General features: G+C 41.9%; 2 protein-coding genes and 1 long non-coding RNA gene across 4 annotated transcripts in view; all 3 read left to right on the top strand.

Moving 5' to 3' along the window:
- Positions 1-21,018, top strand: part of LOC120516651 — a 157,737-nt gene extending 136,719 nt beyond the window's left edge. Inside the window, exons 10-11 of one of the 2 annotated variants that reach the window (XM_039738468.1) lie at positions 20,173-20,428; positions 20,532-21,018. In XM_039738468.1, the coding sequence (XP_039594402.1) occupies positions 20,173-20,390 (218 nt within the window). In that variant the 3' untranslated portion in view covers positions 20,391-20,428; positions 20,532-21,018. Of the gene's footprint in view, positions 1-20,172 lie in introns of both variants that reach the window. The other variant, XM_039738467.1, reaches the window with a different exon arrangement.
- Positions 11,457-12,308, top strand: LOC120516652. The gene is made up of 2 exons (XR_005630881.1): positions 11,457-11,487; positions 12,246-12,308. It is a non-coding gene; the product is annotated as an uncharacterized LOC120516652 (long non-coding RNA).
- Positions 21,019-25,165: 4,147 nt separating the features above from the next.
- Positions 25,166-26,265, top strand: part of pcsk2 (proprotein convertase subtilisin/kexin type 2) — a 159,586-nt gene continuing 158,486 nt past the window's right edge. The window contains exon 1 of the mRNA XM_039737954.1: positions 25,166-25,596. Within this exon, the coding sequence (XP_039593888.1) occupies positions 25,414-25,596 (183 nt within the window). The 5' untranslated portion in view covers positions 25,166-25,413. The remainder of the gene's footprint in view (positions 25,597-26,265) is intronic.

Here is a 26,265-nt window from a genome sequence, read left to right as displayed (position 1 = left end):
CCTTAAATAATAAGTCAGGCCAGTAATAATAATACATTTTATTTATATAGTGCCTTTCTCATGCTCAAGGTGCTTGGCACCACTGACACCAAATGACACCCCAACCTTTTAAAGTAATTATTTCATTTTAACTCTAACTTGAACTTTATTGCCAATGTAATTGTTAGGAACTTCTCTTGGTTGTTACTTTCACAATTAACGGCACAAAACACAATACATGACAACATCACAACAATATATATATACAGTAATACTGAAGAACAATATATTACACAAAACACAAATAAAACAGTCTGACAATGTAGAATTGCACTCCTACTCTTTAATGTATCAAGCAGATCTTAATACGACAAACATAATTTAGGTTGGATAAAGGATCAGTAAAACACAGAGATGAATCAAATACTCTGTTTAGCCATAGTGACTACAATAGGAAAGAAACTCTTTATATAGTCTGTGTCGAGGAATTTTCACTTTTAGTGACAGGTAACATTTCCTTGATGGTAGTAACTGAAAGAGATGGGTACACAAGTGAGGGAAATCTTGAAATTTCTAGCGCAATTTCTGATACTTGATGTGTGCTGGTTCTCAACAGTCTATCTATCTATCTATATAGTGCCTTATCTATCTATCTATCTATCTATCTATCTATCTATCTATCTATCTATCTATCTATCTATCTATCTATCTATCTATCTATCTATCTATCTACGAGGTGTGGCAGAAAAGTAATGAGACTGATTTTTTATTTACCAAAGTTTTTATTTTTTTCAAACATCAAAGTTATCCCCTTCAAAGTAGTTCCTTGGGCAGCTACACACCGATGGAGCGTTGTTCCCACTGTTGGTAGCAGCTGGAAGTCTTCAACCGGTATGGTCTTCAGCATGTCCGTTACACTCTTTTGGACGTCCTTTGAGGACATTTTTCAGTTTAGGAAAAAGGAAAAAGTCACACGGACTGAGGTCAGGTGAATAAGGGGGCTGGGGAACCACAGGAATGCCTTTTGAGGTCAAAAATTCTGTTATGGAGAGGGCAGTTTTTTGGCACCATTTTGGCACAGACCTTTCGCATGTGCAAATGTTCAGATTTTATTTTTTTCTCCAGCTCTTGGAGTTTTTTTGTTTTTTGTGTCCACCTTGGCCATCGGACCTTACTTATTCTATGTTAATTAATGTTGACTTATGTTTATTTTTTATTGTGTCTTCTATTTTTCTATTCATTTTGTAAAGCACTTTGAACTACATTTTTGTATGAATATGTGCTATATAAATAAATGTTGATTGATTGATTGATTGATTGATTGACAACAGCGCGTGCCAGATCGCTTGCAGTGTTGCCAGTCTCATTAGTTTTCTGCTACACCTCGGTATCTATCTATCTATCTATCTATCTATCTATCTATCTATCTATCTATCTATCTATCTATCTATCTATCTATCTATCTATCTATCTATCAATCATATAGTGCCTTTCTATCTGTCTATCTATCTATCTAATATATAGTGTGTGGAACTGGACCTGGACACAGACAGACGGACAACAGTTTAGCACCCATCACACTCATTTAATATATACAATATTTACAAAGTCACTTGTGCACACCCAGTGCCTCCAGCACCGATCCCCCAAAGTCCAGGCCTCACAGTCACCAAATGCCTTTCTGGCCACCTCCAGTCCTCTCTCCAGCTCTGTCCTTCTTCCACCCAGCCTCCGCTCTTGAATGCAGGGAGGCGGCCCCTTTTATCACACCCCGGATGGGCTTCAGCTGCTTCCCGGCACTCCCCGGACCGCCCCAGTGTGGCAGAAGTGCTGGCTGCACACCGGAAGCCCTCGGGTGTCCCCTGTCTTCTTGCCCCCAGCACTTCCTGGTGTGGCGGAATTGCTGGGCTCCAGGGTTCTTCAGGCACCGGGGCGCCGCCTGGCGACCAACAAAACCAAGGCGGCCGCCCCCTCGTGGTCAGGAGGAGGCACCAGCCCTCCTCCGGTCCCTCGGGCGTCCCGGCTGGGCTTCACCCCCAGCCGCCTGTGACAAGTGCCATCCATATCTATCTATCTATCTATCTATCTATCTATCTATCTATCTATCTATCTATCTATCTATCATATAGTGCCTTATCTATCTATCTATCTATCTATCTATCTATCTATCTATCTATCTATCTATCTATCTATCTATCTATCTATCTATCTATCTATCTCTTATTTAAATAGCTTCTGTAAAAAGCCAAATTTTCCCCTTTGGACAAATAAGGTTCCATCTGTCTATGTGGATTATTTTAAACGTTTGCTTGTATCACCTTTGAGATGGCTGTGCTATGGAGGTGCAGTGATTAGTGCTACTACCTAACAGTACCAGAGTCACTTCTGCTTTAATGTTGACTTTGGATTTAGCATGTTCTCTCCATGACTGTGTGATTTTTTTTTTGTCAAAGGCATATGTTTTATGTAGTTCGCTGTTCCTGCATGAATGAGTGTGTATGTGAGTGAGGTCCCACAATGAACTGCCACTCTGTCCAGGGTTCTTTCTCCAACCTGATTCCGCCACATGCACGAGACCCACACATACCTCATTTGGATTAATTGGGTTTCATAAAGAAAGCCTGGATATTTTTGGTGCCACATTTCTTGATGTACTGCACTATTCTTACTGCTCAAAACCTTGTAGCCACATTGCTCATAATCAGCATTCAGGCTTGAAATTCATATCAATAAGACCACTACATTTTAGGAATTTGCAGCAGGTGAATGCTTCCCGGGTCCTCCCTGAGTGGAGTTTGCATGTTCCCCTCGTGTGTTGTGTGGGTTTCCTCCGGGTACTCCGGTTTTTTCCCACAGTCTAAAGACATGCAGGTTAGGTGCACCGGCGATCCTAAATTGTCCCTAGTGTGTGTGTGTGCGTGTGCCCTGCGGTGGGCTGGGGTTTGTTCCTGCCTTGCGCCCTGTGCTGGCTGGGATTGGCTCCAGCAGACCCCTGTGTTAGGATATAGCGGGTTGGATAATGACTGACTGAATGACTTATTTGATCAACACAAGATAAAGGTACCCATAATTACAGTATACATAAAATGCTACTTTTCTTGTATGGCAGAATTCTGTACATGTGTCCAGTTCACAGGTATTATTTTAGTCATGGAGTGTCTAAATATCATGAATTGACCTTAATTTCTGGCTTCAATACATTCAGAGCACAGTCCTTGCCTATGTGTGTGTAGTATTAAATAATTAATGGCCCTGCAACTTAGGCTCTGTTTACAGAATATATATTGTGTATCTAAGATATTGGAAAAGTTCAAAATGTTACATGCCTTACATGAATATGATTCATGACTTTTTAATTGTATAACAACAAAGCTGGCCTGGCTGAGGTACAGTAGGTAGGCATGAAGCTGTAATCCATCAAAAAGGAGTTTCAGGGAGGAATTCCAGTGAATCCAAATCCAATATGGTGCAACATGAAGACAGTCTCCACCGCACACACCGTACTGCTGCGTCCTGGCCTTTGGATTCGATTAACCCTCAGGTCTTCTGAGTTGTGATATATATGCAACGTGCCGTACAAACCGCCATGAAAGAATAATGCAAACACCTTTTAGTTCTTGATGTTTTCTCTCTTTTTTGTAATGGTCTGAAATATTAAACAGAGAACATAAAGAGTGACAATTCAAGCTCTGTAGTTGCTCCTCCTTTCATGGTAACACAATGAATACTTGTGCAACGACACACATAACTATGCATAGCTCAATATACAAATAAAAATAAAAATCACATACCTGAAATATGCCCTGCCCGGGGTTTGTTTCCTGCCTTGCGCCCCGTGTTGGCTGGTATTGGCTCCAGCAGACCCCCGTGAGCCCGTAGTTAGGATGTAGCGGGTTGGACGATGACTGAACGACTGGCCTGTTCCGACTGCAAGACAAGCACGTTAGTGAGTCTTCATTGTTAGTTAATTTATTTTTATTCTTAAAGTTGTGTTTTTTTATAATTATATTTTTCTTAAGCAATTAAAAAAAAAACTTATTCTTAAATATTATTATTAAATACTTATTATTAAATACTTATTATTAAATATTTTCCTCCCGGGCAACGATGGGTATTTCAGCTAGTGCCTTATATACTAGGCATATTGATTTTATAGAATTAACATGGCCAACGAAACAATATCAAAGAAAAATACTAATGTACATTAGAAAATGTTTTTCTCCACAGATAATTGGATGAATGATGAAAAGTTATATGTAAACGGAAAGAAACCATTATATTACAGTTTTTCTCGATTGGTTTGGCTCATTTCTTGAAACAGAAATTACATTCTTAAAACTATAAGATCATTTGGCCAAACAGTCTTACAGTTCTGCAACATTACAGCTCACTAGCAAAAGGTCATATCTTTCCCAAAACTGTTCATACATGCTTCAAAATAGATTCCTTTCCCATATAAAGAGTCAGTACCATCAAAATGTCAAAGATCTTTCTCAATTGCGTTGGCTCATTTGCATTCACTTAGTGCGTTTTCCAAAATAACCTGGATGGTTTAGCACAACACCATGGATCACCTGCAAAAGCTCGTATCTCTCCCAAAATAGTTTACCCATGTGTCAAAACTAAATTCCTTTCCCATTTAAATAGTTAGTGCCCCAAAATGCATCGTCCCTTTGGCATCGTGTAAGCACTGCAAGTCAAAATGCCTAGATGTTTTGTCACTATGGCAGAGGTCTAGCCAACAGAATACAATTATGTATAAAACTGAAAAAAGGATTTTACAGTAAGAGCAGCCTCCAAAGTTTGACATCAGACACACTGCACTCCTACTTCCAAGGAAATTGTAATCATTTTTATTGACACACATAAAGTAACTTCCATACATTAGAGTACATAAAATGTATACAGTATTCTGTACATGTACGAAATATAAACACAAACAAAAAACAAGAAAAATTATATCTAGCCTACAGTAGGGCTTACAGTAAATAAAGTTTCACAACTAAGGTAACTTTCACTGGTTGTTGTCGTCACCGTCCCTCTCCTGGCCACCATCCTCATCCTCCTGGCCATCCACGCTGCTCTCTGTTTGGCCATAGATTCTCATCCACATCGCAGCGGATATTTTCCCTTGCGATGCAGCGAGGAAGAAACGCGCGAATGTCTCAACCATCCCCTACACTGATCCCCTGTAATGTCCTCACATGCAGCATCCATTGCATGGAGCAGGGATCTCTGGTCTTGAGCCTGATGTTCATAGACTTTCCACCTCCAAGCGGAAAAAAATTCCTCAATGGGATTAAGGAAAGGAGAGTATGGTGGTAGTAGCTCCATGAGCATCCTTGGATGGGTGGTGAACCAGGCCCTGATGAGCGCCCACGGTGGAAATTTACATTGTCCCACACGATCACATAGTGTGGTAGGTGAGGCCCTTCGAGACCTCTCTCATTTTCTGGGACCAGATGTGTATAAAGACGGTCCAAGAAAATGAGGAGCTTTGAGTGTTATATGGGCCTAAACTGGGGATGTGTGTGGCCACACCATTCTCAGATATGGCAGCACACATTGTTAAATTGCCCCCTCGCTGGCCTGGGACATCCACCGTGGCCCGCTGACCAATGATGTTACTGCCACGTCTGCGGCCCTTGGCCAGGTTGAAACCAGCCTCATCGACAAATACAAGGATGTGAGATGTTTCATTCCCTTCCAATGCCATTATTCTCTACAATAGAGTAAAAAATCAAATCAGTCATATAGAGGAGTCATACACAACAGAAATAGAAAATTACATGGGATTGTTCTATGTTCTCCTCCACAAGTTCAATATAGCCTGCTACTGGCCACTACTCCAGTGGTTCCAAACCTGGGGTACAGGCCTATGCAGAGGCACTGCAGGGAGTATTTGACACAAAGAGGGAGAAACACTGTTGCAGTTTTAGGCAAAATGCTGTAGTCAGATAAAGCTGGATTCTAAAGGTAAAGAGGATACTGAAAACCAAACAAATTGGGAACCACTGCTTACTGTAATGTTACTATAATAGACAACCAATAACTGACTTACATGCACATACTGGTACCGCAGCTCTTTCACTCTGTCAGAATTCCTCTCAAATGGTACCCTGTAAATCTGCTTCATGGTCATCTGATGCTTCTTCAATACCCGGTCTATTGTGGAGATGCTGATAGAGTTGACATTTTGGAATATGGCATTGTCTTGAAGGATTGCATCACGGATCTGTCTCAAAGTGAGAGCATTATTTGCAATCACCATGTTACAGATCTCTTGTTCTTGTTGTTCATTGAGAAGTTTTCTTCTGCCACCCATGTGAGGTTGTCGTCCAATCCTAGACGTAGAAGTCAAAGGACAACACTGTATGACAATTCGTAATGTATGCCGTATTTGTTACAGAATGAGTTACTGTACTGTAACATCATATTGCAACATCACATTGAGGTAATATATTACAGTACTGTAGGCCTACACACACACACACGGAATGAAGAGTTTATACATGTCTTGCTTTACAGTATGCACAGTACTGTATACTGTAATGACTCCATCATTGACTGAGTACATACCTGTTTTCCCTGCGAAAGGTTTGGATGATGGAGGAGACAGTAGAGCGAGGCACATTAGGCTGCACTCGGCCCAGCCTCTGCCATTGTCAGGCGATGGTTAACCACATGGTCTACAATTGTGGCCCGAATCTCATCCGGGACAGCATGGTGTCTTCGTGCTCCTCGGCCTCTTCCCCCTATTCCACCACCACGCATCCTCACTCCTCCTCCTCCGCCTCTTCTTCTTCTTCCTCTTCCTCCTCCTCCTCCTCCTCCTCTTCTTCTTCCTCGAGCAGGAGGTTGCCCTTCTTGATTTACTTGGTGAGGTACCTCCATGTTCAAATGGTACTGGCCCTAGCCAAGCTCTATATATACACGTTTGGCAGCATTCACAACAATAGACAGCACCTGTCAGGTAACTAAACAAACTGTTTGGTTGGTCATCTGAGATGTGGGAAACTCCTCCTTCGTTGGTCAAGTTCTAATTTCACCTGATTGTCAATTACTGTCATGAATTTATCAAATGTTCCAAGAAATTCATATATGGTGTTCATGGTATTATGTTCTTGACTAATTTTGACAATTGAACAGACTATTGTGCATATGATGACTTACACGATGAAATCATGCTGACATGTTTTGGAGAGAACAACCATTAGACTGAGAATCAACTAATCAGTTTAGATCAGCAAGATCTATTTATTTGGAAAATGTGCTAAATGTGGGCTTATTGTGCTAACTGCAGGCTACTTGTACTTAACCATTTGCAAAGATGCACTGAGACACTTGAGACATGTACTAAGGCATTTGCAATTTGATGAAATCAATGAGAAATGCCATTCTGTTGTGAACATTTGCAAGGTGGTTTGGAGATCTGTCCATGTTATTTTGAGAATGTCATCTCGGTTTCAAGAAATGAGCCAAACCAATCGAGAAAAACTGTAATCTACATGGCTGCTGCAGAGGTGGAGCCGGCTTAGGAGGAAAGATGCAGCAAATGAAAACGGAGAGCATTAATATTCCCCAACTATGAACACTCAACCAAGGCATGTTTTCCTTGCCAACTGATCATATGAAACAATAAAATAGTATGAAATAGAAATCTTCATATACTGCAACCATTCATTCCCATGAATCAATTAATAATGAAATAACCTGCGATGGACTTGGTTTGTCCCTGCCTTGTGCCCTGTGCTGGCTGAGATAAGCTCTGGCAACCCCTCCACGACAAAGTGCGAGAATGACGTGACATCACAGTTAATAGAGTGTCTGCATGTGTGTGCTCATCCCTCCTTGCTTGTTGGGCCCTCTTAATGTATGGGCACAGACCACACAATGTTCCTGATGCCAATGTATGTTTCAGTTGTGCTATCAAACCAGGGGCTGCAGTGCACTACTTTACCCCGGGGCCTGTGATGCTGGTAAGACAGCTCTCTCTAGGTATTCAGTTTCTTCTCACATTCCACAGACACTCATATTAACTTTACAGATTTCACTAAACTGGCCAAATATGAGTGAGTGCTGGTGAGTGTGTGGTCCTCTCCAGAAAATATCAAACGAGAACAAACCAAAGTGAAATACTCATCTTGTGTTATTTGTCTTTCTCTCTAAGTGACAAGAAGAAACAAAACAAATTCAGAATTGCTATTCATCTGGGGCCTCATGTATAAACAGTGCGTATGCACAGAAATGTTGCGTAAGAACTTTTCCACGTTCAAATCACGATGTATAAAACCTACACTTGGCGTAAAGCCACGCACTTTTCCACGGTACCTCATGCCTTGTCGTACGCAAGTTCTCCTTCGGTTTTGCAGACTGGCAGCACCCAGCGTCAAAGCAATGCTACTGTTCCTGTGTGATTACTCATTATTTTCATGACGGCTTTATAAATACACAGAAACTAACCGCATATTGTTTATTAGTGTAATGCATCTGATTGTAATTAACTTCGTAACAATATAATGGTCCAGGGAACAGCCATAGTATTCCAAATACCATAACTGCTTTAGCGTTGTTACTCTCACTGCTTCTTCTTCTTCTTCTTCTTTCAGCTCCTCCCGTTAGGAGTTGCCACAGCGGATCATCTTTTTCCATATTACTCTCACTGCACCACTCAGAGTATTTATATCACTGTATCTGAGTGTGAATCACAGCAGCAGCGGATCGGAAAGAGAATTATCGCTATACAGCTTTAAGGACACGCTGTCTCAGCCACTGCAAAACGTTTTAAAGCCTTTCCTGTACGGACCTCGCGGTTCAGAAACAGTTTAATCCCAAGAACTTTAAATGCACTCAATCAATTGCTCCTTGTAGAACGGTTTGTACTTACTGTATAAGTACAATCACCCCACTGTAAACTTGCACTACAGTTATAATATCTCACAACCTGGGCCACTTTATAAAGTGCGTATTTACATATGATTACGATATCATTTTTAAGGTGAAATGCAGCAAAATATGTTTGTTAAATTATACAGATTAAACTTTAACTTCATTTAAATAATCTATATTCTTCACTGGGAGTGTCGTGAAGGATAGAATAATTAAACATGTACTACGAAGATATTTCAATGTTCCTTAAGCGTTTTGAAGAATCGCGCTAAGCTTACAGATGGCTTAACTTCTATTACAGAGCTGATTGTATGGCGATCGGTTACTTGGGGAAAGAAAAGCACTGACTGCAGTGACGCTACGCCAATATATATTGAATATAAAACAGAAAGAAAATAACAACACAGCTAAAAACGCAGCGACAAATTTCGACAAAAGTTAAATGCTTGTCATGAGCACGAGGCTCATGAAACACATGTTTAATACTGTAATGTGCTTTAGCTCCTATCATCATGAAAATGACATCACGTATACATCTCAGTATTTTAGTTATTCAGAGAGCTGTAATATCACGAATGTAATGGACTCTGTGTCCAGTTGGAGGAAGAGAGTCGGTTTAAGAAGCAAGTAGTGATTCACACACATAGATCACATACGAGTAGAAGATCAAATACAAAACAAAGCATTTAACGTGCTACTTTAATTACGATGTAATTTTGAGAAACTGGTTAATTAAATGATTTTAAGATGAAGTTTATGATTATCTACTTTAATGACAAAATAAACTACGTGATTAAAGTGGAAATGTCGAGATTGAAGTTGACATTTTGTGCTTTTTCCCCACCGTGTGCCTTTTTTCTCTGTACCCTAATAAGCTTTCATATGACACTCTGACAGTGGGCTTACAACTCGGCTTTTCACGCGACTTTGATATGTGACTTCTTTTTTATTTCCGGCATTGTGCGATTTTGTGGATGTGAGCTTTCAAGTTTCTCCAACACGCTATGTCACTCGATCAACTTCATTTTGTTGATTATACCACGGTTTATTTGAACAAATAGTATGTTTTTCCTTTGCCTCCACTTAGTATTCGCTGAAATTCTTATATTTTCCCCGTGCTTTTCCCATTGTCTTTTCACAGAAGGCTGCGCTTAAGGGCGATTTATATTGATTTGCATATTCAAATAGGCGTAATTCTGGGAGGATTTGGGGCGTTACATAATGCGCGTGCACGAGCGTTAGTTTTCACGCTGATCGGGATTTATGTAGCGGAAGAACGTGGAAGTTGGAGTACGCACAGATTCCTGCATCTGGATTTTTCTGTGCGTAAACACATTTCGGCTTTTGTGCTTAAGCCATGTTATAGTGCGAGTTCTACGCATGGCGTTATACATGAGGCCCCTGGTGTCTCAAAATGGTTCACCGACAAAAGCACGATAGAAATATGCGCCCTGACAAAACCACGACGGACAAATGAGCGCCGACAAACCCACTAACTGGTTTTCGACAAATGCGCACCAACAAAATCACGAGAGAGGCCAAGAGAGTGGGACGCGTACGTGCGCATTATGTACACATTATGTGCTAGGTTATAACTGTTATAACTGCTGATGGCATGCCACGAACAAATAACTCAGTCGAATGTTGGCATAACGCGTCGTATACAAAGCGGAATAACCAGCAGTCAGGCAGCCAGCAAGTCTAAATACGCTCAACTATCAAGACGTCTTGCTGCAATTCTTCCTACATATGCAGGGCGTGATCTTAAGGACTATCCGCGTGTCGTGTCTCATAATATTGACTTCTAAAATAAACATTATTATATATGCTTTAAACTAGTAATTCATATTTAATGAAACTTTCGCGATTTTGTCGGCGCGATTTTGACGCCGCGTTTTAATCGGCGCTATTTTGTCGCCGCACATATGTCTATCGAGCAAATGTCAGGTCACTCAAAATAAGGTTAGATTAGCCTCCAATTATGTCAAACAAAGTAATGCCCTTCACTTTTCAGGTATGAAACGTTTTCAACCCAATATGGGCTTCATGAGATTATCCATCCATCCATTATCCAACCTGCTATATCCTAACTACATGGGTCACGGGGGTCTGCTGGAGCCAATCATAGCCAACACAGGGCGCAAGGCAGGAAACAAACCCCGGGCAGGGCGTCAGCCCACCACAGTTACTTTCATGCTATTTATTTTGAAAAAAATATTAGTAACTTAATCTTTTAAACATGCAAGATAGATGCACCAGTACCTTTCTAGCATTTCTGTACCAGATGGAACAGTTCTGTAAAGAATTACTCATCAAAAAACTAAAAAGAAAAAGAAAAATCATCATAATGACTGCTGTATAATATAAAAATGGCAGTGCATAATAAGTGAGCTGACTGAGCCACTGGGTACACATAGCATGACCCCCTCCAGCCCACCCCACTTCCCAGGGTAATTTGTGTTACAATAAAAAGGCTAGTTGTTTGGAGCTTCACCAAATCCAGATAACATTCATTGTGTTGTATGTTTTCCTGTTATATTTCCTAAGTCTGTTTGTTGTGTTATGTGACGTCATCAGTGAGAGCCTCTCCCAGAATTCGTTGTGTTACTGTGAGAGGAGGTAAGCACGCAGTTATTCTCTATATGGTAAAATTAATTAAATTATTTTAAACTCCATCCATCTATCCATTATCCAACCTGCTATATCCTAACACAGGGTCACAGGGGTCTGCTGGAGCCAATCCCAGCCAGCACAGGGCACAAGGCAGGAAACAAACCCCGGGCAGGGCGCCAGCCCACCACAGTTATTTTAAATTGTTTGAGTTAATTTTCTTTGTATATGACAGTAATTGTAATATGACTTTTGTTGTATACAGAGTTAGAAAGTTAGCTCACCGGGATAGATGAGCCGATTCAGTACCCTCGGTAAAGGGTGGACGTGCAGGGTTCGAGCACCGTCTCTCAGCCGCGATAAGGGTCTTTCTTTTGTGAATTTCCCTTTGGGATTAATAAAGTATCTATCTATCTATCTATCTATCTATCTATCTATCTATCTATCTATCTATCTATCTATCTATCTATCTATCTATCTATCTATCTATCTATTATATAGTGATTTTCTATCTATCTATCTATCTATCTATCTATCTATCTATCTATCTATCTATCTATCTATCATATAGTGCCTCATCTATCTATCTATCTATCTATCTATCTATCTATCTATCTATCTATCTATCTATCTATCTATCTATCTATCTATCTATCTATCTATCTATCTATCTACAGTTCTTGTTTTGAATGCTTTTCTATTAATTTCAGTTATGTGTTAATGTGAGCGTTCAACAGCCTTTCCACGTGGTTTTCGTTTGTAAATAGGAGGAACCACAGAGCTTGAATTGTCACTTTTTATGTTCTCTGTTTAATATTTCAGACCATTAAAAAAAAGAGAAAACATCAAGAACTAAATGGTGTTTGCATTATTCTTTCATGGCGGTTTGTACGGCACGTTGCATATATATCACAAGTCAGAAGACCTGAGGGTTAATCGAATCCAAAGGTCAGGACGCAGCAGTACGGTGTGTGCGGTGGAGACTGTCTTCATGTTGCACCATATTGGATTTGGATTCACTGGAATTCCTCCCTGAAACTCCTTTTTGATGGATTACAGCTTCATGCCTACCTACTGTACCTCAGCCAGGCCAGCTTTGTTGTTATACAATTAAAAAGTCATGAATCATATTCATGTAAGGCATGTAACATTTTGAACTTTTCCAATATCTTAGATACACAATATATATTCTGTAAACAGAGCCTAAGTTGCAGGGCCATTAATTATTTAATACTACACACACATAGGCAAGGACTGTGCTCTGAATGTATTGAAGCCAGAAATTAAAGTCAATTCATGATATTTAGACACTCCATGACTAAAATAATACCTTTGAACCTAAAGTGAACTGGACACATGTACAGAATTCTGCCATAAAAGAAAAGTAGCATTTTATGTATACTGTAATTATGGGTCCCTTTATCTTGTGTCGATCAAGTAAGTCAGTCGGTCAGTCATTATCCAACCTGCTATATCCTAACACAGGGGTCTGCTGGAGCCAATCCCAGCCAGCACAGGGCACAAGGCAGGAACAAACCCCGGGCAGGGTGCCAGCCCACCGTAGGGCACACACACACACACACCCACACACCAAGCACACACTAGGGACAATTTAGGATCACCAATGCACCTAACCTGCATGTCTTTGGACTGTGGGAGGAAACCCACGCAGACAAGAAGAGAACATGCAAACAGGAAGCAAACCCAGGTCTCCTTACTGTGAGGCACCAGCGCTACCACTGCGCCACCATGCTGCCCTTGGAACAGGCCAACTCTATTTACTAATGTCAAAAGCAACAGGGGTGCGGTGGCTCTCATACAATGCTGCCAGTCACCTCCAGTTCGCCCTCTGGTGGTCGTTCTGAGTGTCAACTGGATGATAACACGCATACAAGACCTCAACATCACCCCCCCACCCTACCCAGAAAGGGGTGGATTTGGGCTGATTTCACCCTGCAGTATTATTGGTCGACCAATGAGAAACATGTGTGCCAAGTTTCATGAAAATCCCTCCAGCTGTTCGAAAGTGAAGCTGGAACATACATACCGTACATACGGACACATACATTGACTTTTATATATACTATCTGTACCCTGTGGTTGTGCCCACATAGTAATGAAACAGGATAAACTTTAAAAATCAATAGATGTTGGCACTATGATCGTGTTCAGCTTTCCCCATGTGGGGAGAAAAGCACATGATGCTGATATCTGTGGCAATCAGCAGCTACCCTCTAAAACACACGGAGCTCTGATCTCTCTCCCAAAATGTCAAACGTTACTCCTTAATAATCTGTAAATGATAATGTCTGTTGGACAAGCAGGTATTGCTAGCTAAGCGGAGGCAAGGTGCACTCCAACACGTGGCGAGACGTAGACCAACTCGAGCAGAGGCTGGTGACTGAATGAGGAAGGCCCCGTCCACCTGCTCTCGGCCCACAGCCACTCTCTTGGATTTGCAGCAAGCGAACTATGGTACTTAGCGTGATGAGAAAAGTCGCAAAATCAACCGGAATGTTCAAGCAAGTTTTAGAAGAAAACCCAATCTAAATCCGTTAAGTAGTTCTCTCGTGAAAAGTGGACAGACATACAGACATTGGATTTTTATATATAGAGAGATTCTCCATAACAGTTTTATGTATTGCAGTGTCTCTCACTTGTACACTACACTGGTTCTGGTTTTCGCAGCATAATTGTATTAAACTAATAATTTAGAACATGGCTTATCAGTGGTCCATACTATATGCTTATAAATAACTATATATGAAAAATGATCGCTGTTTCTCTGTATATGAATAGATCTATGCAAAATTTATTAAATTTTTTCTCTATCCGTCATTTTAATTTTCTATTTAAATAGGTTAATATATTCAGAAATGTTAGAGGGCGGCAAATTGAAGCACCACCCCGCCCCGAGTGGCACCAACTTGCACTACGCCACTGCTCCTGACCAGGAGCTGTTTGTTCAAAAACACATTGAAGGACAAGTGAGAGGCATTCTTTTAAATTTACGTAAACATTGTTACATCCAGAACAGATCTGATCTTTTTGCCTGTCTTGTAGTTCTGCTCAGATTATGCATGGAGTTTCTTGTGCTTGTTCCAGCCTTTTGCCTGAGTGATGTTTGGCTGTCCAGAGCTAGTCGAAGAGTGGTGGCAGTGATTGACTCTTGGGTAGTGAGACTGTGATTCGGAGATTGAGTGATTATAGCCAGATAGTGGTGAAGCCCGCCTCAAGCAGTCTTTACCATCCGCTGTCATTCTTCAGGCCCACGGGATCACAGCAATATTCTGAAAGCATAAGAGGCAGCAGTAAATATCATCCCCACCTCCAAAATGCACTGTGAGGCATTCAATATCCTGACCTGAAAGTAGTCCCTTCATTTCTGTATGATTCTTTTCATTTTCAGACTGCGTATGCACAATGCTGCATTTTGCCAAATCCATTCATCACCCCTTTACTGAACCCGCATAAAGCACTGCACGGTCATGGTTGGGCAAGGCTATGACAGCAGCATCAGGCATGGGGTATAAGCCAACCCTTGATGGGGAGAGGTCTTGAACCCAGATTCCTGAAGCCACGAGGCAGCACTACCATCTAATGCACCACCCACATTTTCAGACATTGCAAAATTCATGATACTGTTTATTAGCCTACATTTATGTTTAATAATTGAAATTCAATATGCAGACAACAATACAAATTTCCATACCAAATTGGTTCAGCCCCGGGTTAACAATGACTGCCACCAGTACTGTTAGCCAACAGGGTGCCGGCGGAAATTCGGCTTCTGTTTGGCTGAAGAAGGAGAAGAAGAGGGGGGAGACGTGTCCAGAGGCAGGAGGAGAGGAGGAAGGTAAAGAGAGTGGAACTGAGGGTAGGAACTTTGAATGTTGGCAGTATGACTGGTAAGGGGAGAGAGTTAGCAGATATGATGGAGAGAAGGAAGGTTGATATATTGTGCATACAAGAGACTAAATAGAAGGGGAGTAAGGCCAGGTGGATGAGAGGTGGATTCAAATTGTTCTATCATGGTGTGGATGGGAGGAGAAATGGGGTAGGAGTTATTTTGAAGGAACAGTATGTCAAGAGTGTTTTGGAGGTGAAAAGACTGTCAGGCAGAGTAATGATTATGAAGCTAGAAATTGGAGGTGTGATGATGAATGTTGTTAGTGCAAATGCACCGCCAGTTGGGTGTGCAATGGGTGAGAAAGAAGATTTTTGGTGTGAGTTGGATGAAGTGATGAACAGTGTACCCAGGGGACAGAAAGTGGTGATTGGAGCGGATTTCAATGCGCATGTTGGTGAAGGGAACAGTGGAAATGAGGAGGTGATGTGTAGGTATGGTGTCAAGGAGAGGAATGAAGAAGGTTAGAGGATAGTGGATTTTGCCAAAAGGATGGACATGGCTGTGGTGAATACGTATTTTAAGAAGAGGGAGGAACATAGGGTAACATACAAGAGTGGAGGAGGATGCACACAGCTAGATTACATCCTGTGCAGAAGAGTTAATGTAAAGGAGATTGAAGACTGCAAAGTGGTGGCAGGGGAAAGTGTAGTTAAGCAGCAAGGGATGGTGGTCTGTAGGATGACGCTGGAGATCAAGAAGAGGAAGAGAGTGAGGGCAGAGCCAAGGACCAAATGGTGGAAATTGAAAAAGGAAGACTGCAAGGTTGAGTTTAGGGAGGAGGTGAGACAGGCACTGGGTGGCAGTGAAGAGTCACCAGACAGCTGGGAAACTACAGCAGATGTAGTAAGGGTGGCAGCAAGAAGGGTGCTTGGCGTGACCTCTGCAAAGAGGAAAAGGAAATCTGGTGGTGGAATGAGGAAATACAGGAGAGTATACAGAGGAAGAGGATGGCAAAGAAGAAGTGGGATAGTCAGAGAGATGCAGAATGTAGACAAGAGTACAAGGAGGTAAAGCACAAGGTGAAGATAGAGGTGGTAAAGGCTAAAGAAAAGACATATGATGAGCTGTATGAGAGGTTGGACCCTAAGGAGGGAGAAACAGACCTGAACCGATTGGCTAGATAGAGGGACCGAGCTGGGAAAGATGTGCAGCAGGTTAGGGTGATAAAGGATGAAGATGGAAACGTACTCACAAGCGAGGAGAGTGTGTTGAGCAGATGGAAAGAGTACTTTGAGAGGCTGATGAATGAAGAGAACGAGAGAGAGAAGAGGTTGGATGATGTGGAGATAGTGAATCAGGAAGTGCAATGGATTATCATGGAGAATGGACAGCTATGAAGAGGATGAAAAATGGAATGGCCGTTGGTCCAGATGATATACCTGTGGAAGCATGGAGGTGTTTAGGAGAGATGGCAGTGGAGGTTTTAACCAGATTGTTTGATGGAATCTTGGAAAGTGAGAGGATGCCTGAGGAGTGGAGAAGAAGTGTACTGGTGCTGATATTTAAGAATAAGGGGGATGTGCAGGACTGTAGTAACTACAGGGGAATAAAATTGATGAGCCACAGCATGAAGTTATGGGAAAGAGTAGTGGAAGCTAGGTTAAGAAGTGAGGTGATGATCAGTGAGCAGCAGTAATGGTTTCATGCCAAGAAAGAGCACCACAGATACAATGTTTGCACTGAGGATGTTGATGGAGAAGTTTTGAGAAGGCCAAAAGGAGTTGCATTGTGTCTTTGTGGACCTGGAGAAAGCATATGACAGCGTGCCTCAAGAGGAGCTGTGGTATTGTATGAGGAAGTCAGGAGTGGCAGAGAAGTATGTACAGGATATTTACAAGGGAAGTGTGACCGTGGTGATGTCTGTGGTAGGAGTGATGGATGCATTCAAGGGGGAGGTGGGATTACATCAGGGATCGGCTCTGAGCCCTTTCTTATTTGCAATGGTGATGGACAGGTTGACAGACGAGATTAGACAGGAGTCCTTGTGGACTATGATGTTTGCTGATGACATTGTGATCTGTAGCGATAGTAGGGAGCAGGTTGAGGAGACCCTGGAGAGGTGGAGATATGCTCTAGGGAGGAGAGGAATGAAGGTCAGTAGGAACAAGACAGAATACATGTGTATAAATGAGAGGGAGGTCAGTGGAATGGTGATGATGCAAGGAGTAGAGTTGGGGAAGGTGAATGAGTTTAAATACTTGGGATCAACAGTACAGAGTAATGGAGATTGTGGAAGAGAGGTGAAAAAGTGAGTGCAGGCAGGGTGGAATGGGTGGAGAAGAGTGTCAGGAGTGATTTGTGACAGACGGGTATCCGCAAGAGTGAAAGGGAAGGTCGGTAGTGAGACCAGCTATGTTATATGGGCTGGAGACGGTGGCACTGACCAGAAAGCAGGAGACAGAGCTGGAGGTGGCAGAGTTAAAGATGCTAAGATTTGCATTGGGTGTGACGAGGATGGATAGGATTAGAAATGAGGACATTAGAGGGTCAGCTCAAGTTGGACGGTTGGGAGACAAAGTCAGAGAGGCGAGATTGCATTGGTTTGGACATGTGCAGAGGAGAGATGCTGGGTATATTGAGAGAACGATGCTAAGGATAGAGTTGCCAGGGAAGAGGAAAAGAGGAAGGCCTAAGAGAAGGTTTATGGATGTGGGGAGAGAGGACATGCAGGTGATGAGTGTAACAGAACAAGATGTAGAGGACAGAAAGATATGGAAGAAGATGATCTGCTGTGGCAACCCCTAACAGGGGCAACCAAAAAAAGAAGATTCTCTTGTAAGTCGAAAGAACAAAAAACTATGTATAAAAAACAAAAAAACTGCACTGCTTAATTTAACATGTGTCAATGGAAAATATCCTTAGACAACATAACTTATTCAATGAGGCACAAAACTTACTTTTTTCCATTTCAATTAACCACTCCACAGTTCATAATGACTACGCTTATACTCGTTGCCAGAATTCAGAAACGTTTAGAGGTGGAAGGCCATTTTCCCCAGCTGTTGATGCCCCGTACCCCACCATTTGGTGCTGATTGGTCATTTGATTACATTTAGTCGTGACACAATTAAAATGTGGTATTGAACTGAAATGCAATACACACGGGGCAGCTGCTAGTAAAATGCAACATGTCTGCTTTGCTTTTCGTTATGATGTGCAATCTTCTTCTTCTTTTATCTGCTCCCATTAGGGGTTGCCACAGCGGATCATCTTGACGTGCGATCTGCATACGTGAATTAAAGTGCAATATGCTTTTGTATTGCATTTTAAACTGAAAGTAATATTGTATGCCATACTGAAAAGCAATTGATCATTTGGTTGATATATTTTTAATTATGACTTGATAAAACTGTCCCAAAATTAAATGACCCACTTGCATATGTACTGCATTGCAATGCAGTTAACACATTGGATTGCATTTAATATTGGCACTGATAATTAGACATATATAAATGAAAGACCTCTGTGTGTGTGTGTGTGTGTGGAGCAGTCTGCTCTGCTCATGCTCAGCCACAGTCACTAGATTATGCATGCATGCACTTTTACATTTTTTTGCCATTTGTGCACACCTCAGTTCTCACTATGAAAGACCTTTGTGTGTGTGTGTGTGTGTGTGGAACAGCCCACTCTGCTCTCACTCAATCACAGCCACTGGTTTTTATGAATTCTACGGACGATGCAGAAGTTTATGCAAGTGTGACTTGCACTTATGTGGCAGATGGATGGGGGCCATGCCCAGCAGGGATGCCTGGAAGGACCTGGAAAGGGACTATACCTCCCCTGTGCCATGCCAACCTGATTTGTATGTGGGCCACGGGCATAGAAGCTCAACCCTATTGGGGCTCGTGATCACCACAGGGGGGCCCCCGCAGGATTGTGGAGCCCTGGACGTCAGCACTTCCGCCACACTCGGAAGTGCTGACTTAAGAAATTCCAGGGACACCAGGAGTGCTTCCGGGTGCTCATGCAGCACTTCCACCACACCAGGAAGATCGTTAAGGAGCACCTGGAACACATCCGGGTGCTTTTAAAAGAGGCTGCCATTCTCCACTAGGGAGCCGGAGTTGGGAGGAGGAAGACGAAACTTGGGAGGAGTGGAGTAAAGGCGGAAAGAATACAGAGAGTGAAGGAAAGATGGGATTGAGTTTGTGCGGATTGGAGCACCGTGTTATGCGTTTTTTGGACATTCAGCATCTGTCTGTCTGTGCCCGAGGGCTGTCTTATCACAACTTGGTAAGATGGTGCATGTATGCACCTCACTTGTCATTCAGCCCAAGCAGACAAACTCAGCTTTGTGGTTACATACTGTATATATCGTATGTTCACACAACAAGCTACCACACATTTGCCTGAGACAGGGTCCAGCCTGTCCTGCTCAATTTGTGCCCCAGCCGCACTCAACATCATGTCCATCTTGGCCCACTTAGCCGACACCCCTTCAAGTTCACCAATAAAGTATAACTGCTAGGCAGTCTCCGGGTTGTTTTTTGTCCTGAAGAGCACACGCAGCTAGTCTTCCATATTGAAGAGCCAACACTTGGGTGAAGCTATGCTGATGCTGGAAGTCCAGACCAGGCGGTACAGGGCAAAGACTTCTGAGCGGACATGTGGACAGTACTACATGGCCTCTGAAACAGGAAAATCCAGTGATTTCATGAGACGCCTGCTGTCCTGTTTAGCCACTTTGTTTTGTTTTTTTTTTTTTTTGCATATATCGCTTGCCTGTCAGTTTGAGTTTGAAGCCATGAAGAATGCTAATCTAACCTTTGTCCTGCTTTTCACAGATGAATCTGCCACTTCCAGCAAGGAGCAGAGTGGCTTAGAACTAGGGATTGTAGCTGCCAAGGATTCAGCGCTGTCAGCTCAGTCAGTTGAAAATGAAGGACAGCCGGGTGACATTCCATCAGAAATGGAGAACAAAAAAATGAGTCAAGCTCCCACAAAGCAAATTGAGGTTATCATCGAGCTGAAGACAGACGGGGACAGCGGCAATGACAAATGAAGGAAGTGAGGAGACAAGCACACCAGAGGGACACCAAAGTGAGTGCTCACAGAAAATGTGGATTATACACTTTCATTTTTTGTTACTTATGGAGCAATAAAATTGTATTTTTTTTTTTCAAACATTTTTCTTTTTGTGAAGTGGCTACCATACGTAATTAATAGAACATATGCTAGAAGAGTGCTGACTGCCCAGACCACTCAGCCCTGGTCCTGGATGCCAATAAGAGTGAACCACTAGTGAGTGTTGCTTCAACTGGCATTGTGATTTTGTTTTTTTGTTGCTTGGGTGGCTGTTTAAGGGCAGGGTTAACTTTATTTGAGTAGCAGTGAAGAACAACTTTTGCCAGAACTAGGAGATGTAAGAGTTCAAAACTGGCAAGAGAAGTATATGATTGAGTTATATAGATTAACTGGCAGAGGTTTTAAAAAATGTAAATCCACAACAGCTGGAAAATAATGTAATTTACAGAGGAACAAGTCAGGGAACAAGTAATGGAATAACAATTTGTAGCTTTTCTGCAGAATTTGAAGTTAATAAGGCCTTGAAAGTTGATGCAAACAATTTCTGCAGGTGTCCCAACTTTTGTTGATTACTTTCAAAATTTCTGTTTGAATAAAAGCTATATTGGAACAAACTGTGTTTCTATACCATCTAAACTAACTTAACTAAAGAAGACAGACAGATATTATAACTCTTAAAAGTGTGGGTCTTTCCTTTAGAGAAATTGCAAAGAAAGCCAAGGTGTCCATGTGTACAGTCTCCTACACCATCAAAAGGAACTTGCAAAGTGGAGGAACAGGTCTGGCAGACCCAAAGCCATAACAGAATTGGACGACTAGTTTCTGAGGGTCAATCGCTTGTGTGATATGCACCTGACAGGATAATCAATTATGGCTGAACAACTATGCAGTATCCATATCTTCAATTGTTAATTTGTTCTATTCTTTAATTTCAGAGGACATTGAGACTGGTGTGGTTCCTGGCCCAGGAAAACCTTTTTTTTTTCTTATTTCTCGTTTTTAGCAACGTCTTTCTTACTTCCACCTGACCTGTCAAACCTGCAGCTCAAGGTCTTCTCTTGACAGTTGAAAGTGACACTTGCTTATATTTAGTCACTCTCCAATGTCTCCTATACAGTATATATAGCCATCCATCCATCTTCCAGGCCCACTTTATCCTGAGTATGGTCATGGTGAAGCTAGAGCAAATCTCAGCATATTTGTGGACAGCATTTAGAGCCATGAAGTGATTGCTGGAGTTCTCAATGGTGCTTGGCCCACTCATCCAGCTGTGCCAGGTTTGAAGGGGGCCTTCTCTAGACTGAGTGTTTAATAGAAATCAAATCAGGGCTCATTAAAGGCTGCTTCAGAATAGTCAATTGTTTAGTTCTTATCCATTCTTGGTGCTTTTAGCTCTATGTTTTGGCTCATTCCCTTGTTGGAGGATCCATGACCTGCAACTGAGATGGAGCTTTCTGATACTGGGCATCACATTTCACTCAGGAATGTCTTGATAGTCTTGAGATTTCAGCGTTCCCTGCACAGACTCAAGACACCCTGTGCCAAATGCTGCTAAACAGCCCCAAAATATAACAGCTTCCTCCATATTGCACAGTATTTATCGTGTTGTCTTCTTTGAAAGCTTTATTTTTTCATCTGTGAACACAGAGCTGATGTGACTTGCAGAAAACCTCCAGTTTTGTTTTCATCTGTTCAAAGGACCTTCTCTCAGAATTACTGTGACTTCTCAATATGCATTTTAGCAAATTCCAGTCTGACTTTTGTATGTTTTTCTTCCAACAGAGGAGTCCTAGCGTGTCTTCTTCCACTGAGCCTACTGTCACTCAAAAAGCAATCAGGCACTGATGGACCTTAACCTTGGAGTTCAGCTTGTATCTCTTCAAAAGTTGTCCTTGTCTTTTTGTCTGCCGGTCTCTTGATCCTTCTGCCCATTCTGGGGTTGATTTTCCACTTGTGGCCATGTCCAGGGAGGTTGGCTGCAGTCCATGAACCTTACACTTCTTAATATTTGCCACTGTTGTCACAGGAACATCAAGCTGCTCGCAGATGGTCTTCCAGCCTTTGCCTTTCATGTGCTTGTCTATCATTTTCTTTCTGATTTCCTCAGATTCTCTTTCTCTGGTCTGTACTCAGTGTGGGACACATGATGATATCAAACAGCAGAGTGACGACTGTTCTCCATTTAAATGGGCTGAATGACTGATTGAATGATTGGTGACATGTGTGATACTAATACAGGAAAACAACTAGTTTGAAAAATCACTCGAATTGAATTATTTATAATATCTTCTAGGGTTACCAACAAATTTGTACTGGCCGCTTTAGAAGATCTTTATAGAATAACCAGTACTTGATCACTTGCTTTAATTTAAATAATGACATATCAAAGGAATGCAGGTATGCTGGGGACAATCACCTTTCATTTAAACACAATTTTCAGGGGGCAAACACAACTTTTCAATGAGCTGCTAGGAACCAAAACAGTTTTCCACATCTATCTATCTATCTATCTATCTATCTATCTATCTATCTATCTATCTATCTATCTATCTATCTATCTATCTATCTATCTATCTATCTATCTATCTATCTATCTATCTATTATATAGTGCCTTTCATATCTATCTATCTATCTATCTATCTATCTATCTATCTATCTATCTATCTATCTATCTATCTATCTATCTATAGGGTGAGTTCAAATTATATTAACATTTGAATGGCGTAAACAATTTATTCAATAAACATACTTCATGTGCAAGATGATGTACAGGAATGTCCCAACCTGTTCGCCTTCATGTTGAGCACACAAAAACCAACCAGCAACAGTACCATTTAAAGCCCAGACACACGTTTTGTGGGGAATAGATGATACCACAGTCCGTATTCTGTTCTTCAGGTCATTGATATCACAAACTTTCCTGCTATATACCTGCTGCTTCAGCAGACCCCATAACCAGAAATCACAGAATGTCAAATCAGGGGAGTGTGGAGGCCATGGCAATGGTCCACCATGACCTACCCATCAACGTGGAAAGGTGCGATCGAGATAAAAATAATCCATTAGTGTTAACATAATTTTGACTCACCTTGTATATGTATATTTATATACATGCTATATATATATATATATATATATATATATATACTGGAAAAGATTCTGCTTCTGACATGGCAGTCTAAGGTCTGGAGATGTTTTGTGGCTAATAATGAAGTTTTAATAGTAACAAAGATACATCAGGCAGTTGGTCATTTGTGGATCTTCTTCAACTGCACAAGAGATGTCGCTAGAAAGGAATCATTTTCTGTGATTTCTAAAGCATTGAACCATTAAGTATAATCCATAAATGAGATTTCTAAGTTCATCTTTACAAGAAACATAAGTTCACGCCGGTAAATCACTTGATTCTGGATAGTCACTTAATGTAGAAGAAGTATGTTCATCAGAGTCTTAAGTGATATTACAGGATGACCGATGGTTCTCCGAGACTATAAAGGAGTGAGCACATCTGCAGTCCTTTGGTTAGAGATATTATTACTTATATTCAAACCAAACAGAGTGCTGATCCAATGACTATTTGAAAATGTAAGGAGAGCAATTTTATGATACTTTGAGTTTGCAGTCTGTACTAATACAGTATATCATGTATATGCTGGGCTTGCCAAAATGAATTGAAGCTGGACCCAAAATCAAGCAACCAAGTCCACACCATTCCCATTTAATCTGCAGACCTGAGTTTACTTCATGTAGAACAACAATAAAGACTTCACAGGCAATTTCTCCTTCCGATGATGTAGACTCACAGGCACTATTGAAAACGACTGCAAATCCTTTAGAAAATGTCTTTGGAGATGCACTGCATCATACAGCAAAAAGTATAAAGACACGGAGAACAGGAATCTCATTCTATAGAGAACACCAGACAGAGAATCAAGCTTGATAATGGAAACATAAAAATCAGACTGAAAATATAGATTTTTGTTTGGTGAAGTCTTTGTGGGACGTATCGTGACACGTTTGCATTGGCCGCTTTAGCCTCTAAGTTATATTCACTTTTACGTATTTCTCTGGAATGGCTATGCCTGCTGCTCAGTGACGCTCAGCACCATGGGAAAGGAATTACAGTTTTTAATTGCAAGTAACGCCATCTGCCAAGTGAGTGCCACACTATTAAGGAGAAACGTTGCATTTTGTTTCCATTACTAACATGTGAATAAATGCTCTTAATTAAACCAGCCCCGTCCCGGGAGCTTTCTCTTCTTTACGTCTACCGCTGCCAGGGCAGGCTCCGGCCGCTGCAAATCCAGTAATAGAAATAAACGACTGGGTACAAGATCTGTGAGGGAGGGTAAACGTGAGATCTCACTTTTGCCTGCACCGTGACCAGCTATGAATTAAGAACGTTACTCCTTAGTATTAACACTAAAGTTTAATGTAGCCTCCTGAGACATCGATCGAACCATTCTGTATGCTCCCTGGGCATGCACGAAATTGCCGTGAATTGCTGGAATGAAAGGCACTCTACAGATGCATACACACACTCCCCGACACCACGCAGCTGGTGGTTCGTTTGTGCTGCCTCTCCGCAAACCCGAGACCTGGTACGGCATATTTTCCTGTCTTCGGTCCGGCCGATAATGGAAATGCGAAATGGAGGAATTCTCCAGGGTGCTGAATTTGCAAGCGGAGGCTCACCCGGACACACCCACGCGCGCTCATTGGCTGCCACTCGACAGGACGTCATGCGGAGAAATCCTTCGGCGGTGTGATGATGAATTATAGATGAAAGGAGGCTGAAGATGCAGATTTGGGGACAAACACAACACGAGCTGCACCCGCACGAGCTGTGTTTCAACCACGATACATCGAAGTTCAGAGAGCTCACCTTCCGCAGCATGCATCCTGGACAGTGTTAACCCGTGCCCAGTGTTAGCGCGCGTCCCCTGGGTACCCGTTAGCAGCATTTGCCATCGTCGCTGCATTCACATCCGAGATCACAATGAGGGGATTAAACAAGGATGGGACTACAATCGTGCTTGCACTGCTAGGTGCACTTGTGTTTGCGACGGCAGCAGCAGAAGGAGCGATCTACACCAATCATTTCTTGGTCCAGTTGCACGATGGAGGGGATGATGTAGCCAAGCAAGTAGCTGCCGATCATGGATTTTACAGTGCAAGGAAGGTAGGGACACTTTTCTAATTGAATAATTCTCAACAGGGAAAACACATTAAAAAATGGGACAACATCAAAAATTGACTTAAGTTAATAAGAGCAAGAAAACGAATTGCACCAAAGTCCCAGCGAGCAAGGGGGATGGGTGTGGGGGCGGGGTTGTGGTCGTCGCTTCGTGCCCGAGTCCCGGCTCGTTTTGCACTTGCGGTACACATCCGTTCCTTTAGAAACGGTACCCGTTAGCTGAGAAGAGTGGCTCTGTTTCCATTGAACCCGAAGACTGAGTGTCGGGGAGAGCTTTAACAGAGCGTCACACAGTGCCCACATTCTCTAATGGCATCTCATCTTCCTTCTTACCTCTGTTGTCACCTCACTTAGTGTGCTGAGGAGAACATATTTGACATAAATGCAGAACTGCACTCGGCAGGTGTTAGTTAAACTTTTTTAAGATTCGTTTTGGAAGCAGAACTTTATCACACGGATTTAAACAATGTGGGTAGAGGTCGCCCTTACTAGAGCTTTAAGTGTATAACCCAGTTTTAACAACTGAAGTTGTTACTATTCAAACAGTCAAACCTGATTAAAGATGATTAAATGTTTTATTTCGTTCATCTATTCATCCAACTTCCAGTAGGGCTGCGGGAGCCAAACCTGAAATGTATATGGATCCTAATTTGA

The sequence above is a fragment of the Polypterus senegalus genome, chromosome 16, assembly GCF_016835505.1.
Source record: "Polypterus senegalus isolate Bchr_013 chromosome 16, ASM1683550v1, whole genome shotgun sequence".
Taxonomy (NCBI): domain Eukaryota; kingdom Metazoa; phylum Chordata; class Cladistia; order Polypteriformes; family Polypteridae; genus Polypterus; species Polypterus senegalus.
Note: the sequence above shows the minus strand (reverse complement) of the source record. Positions and strands in the feature narration are given on the sequence as shown.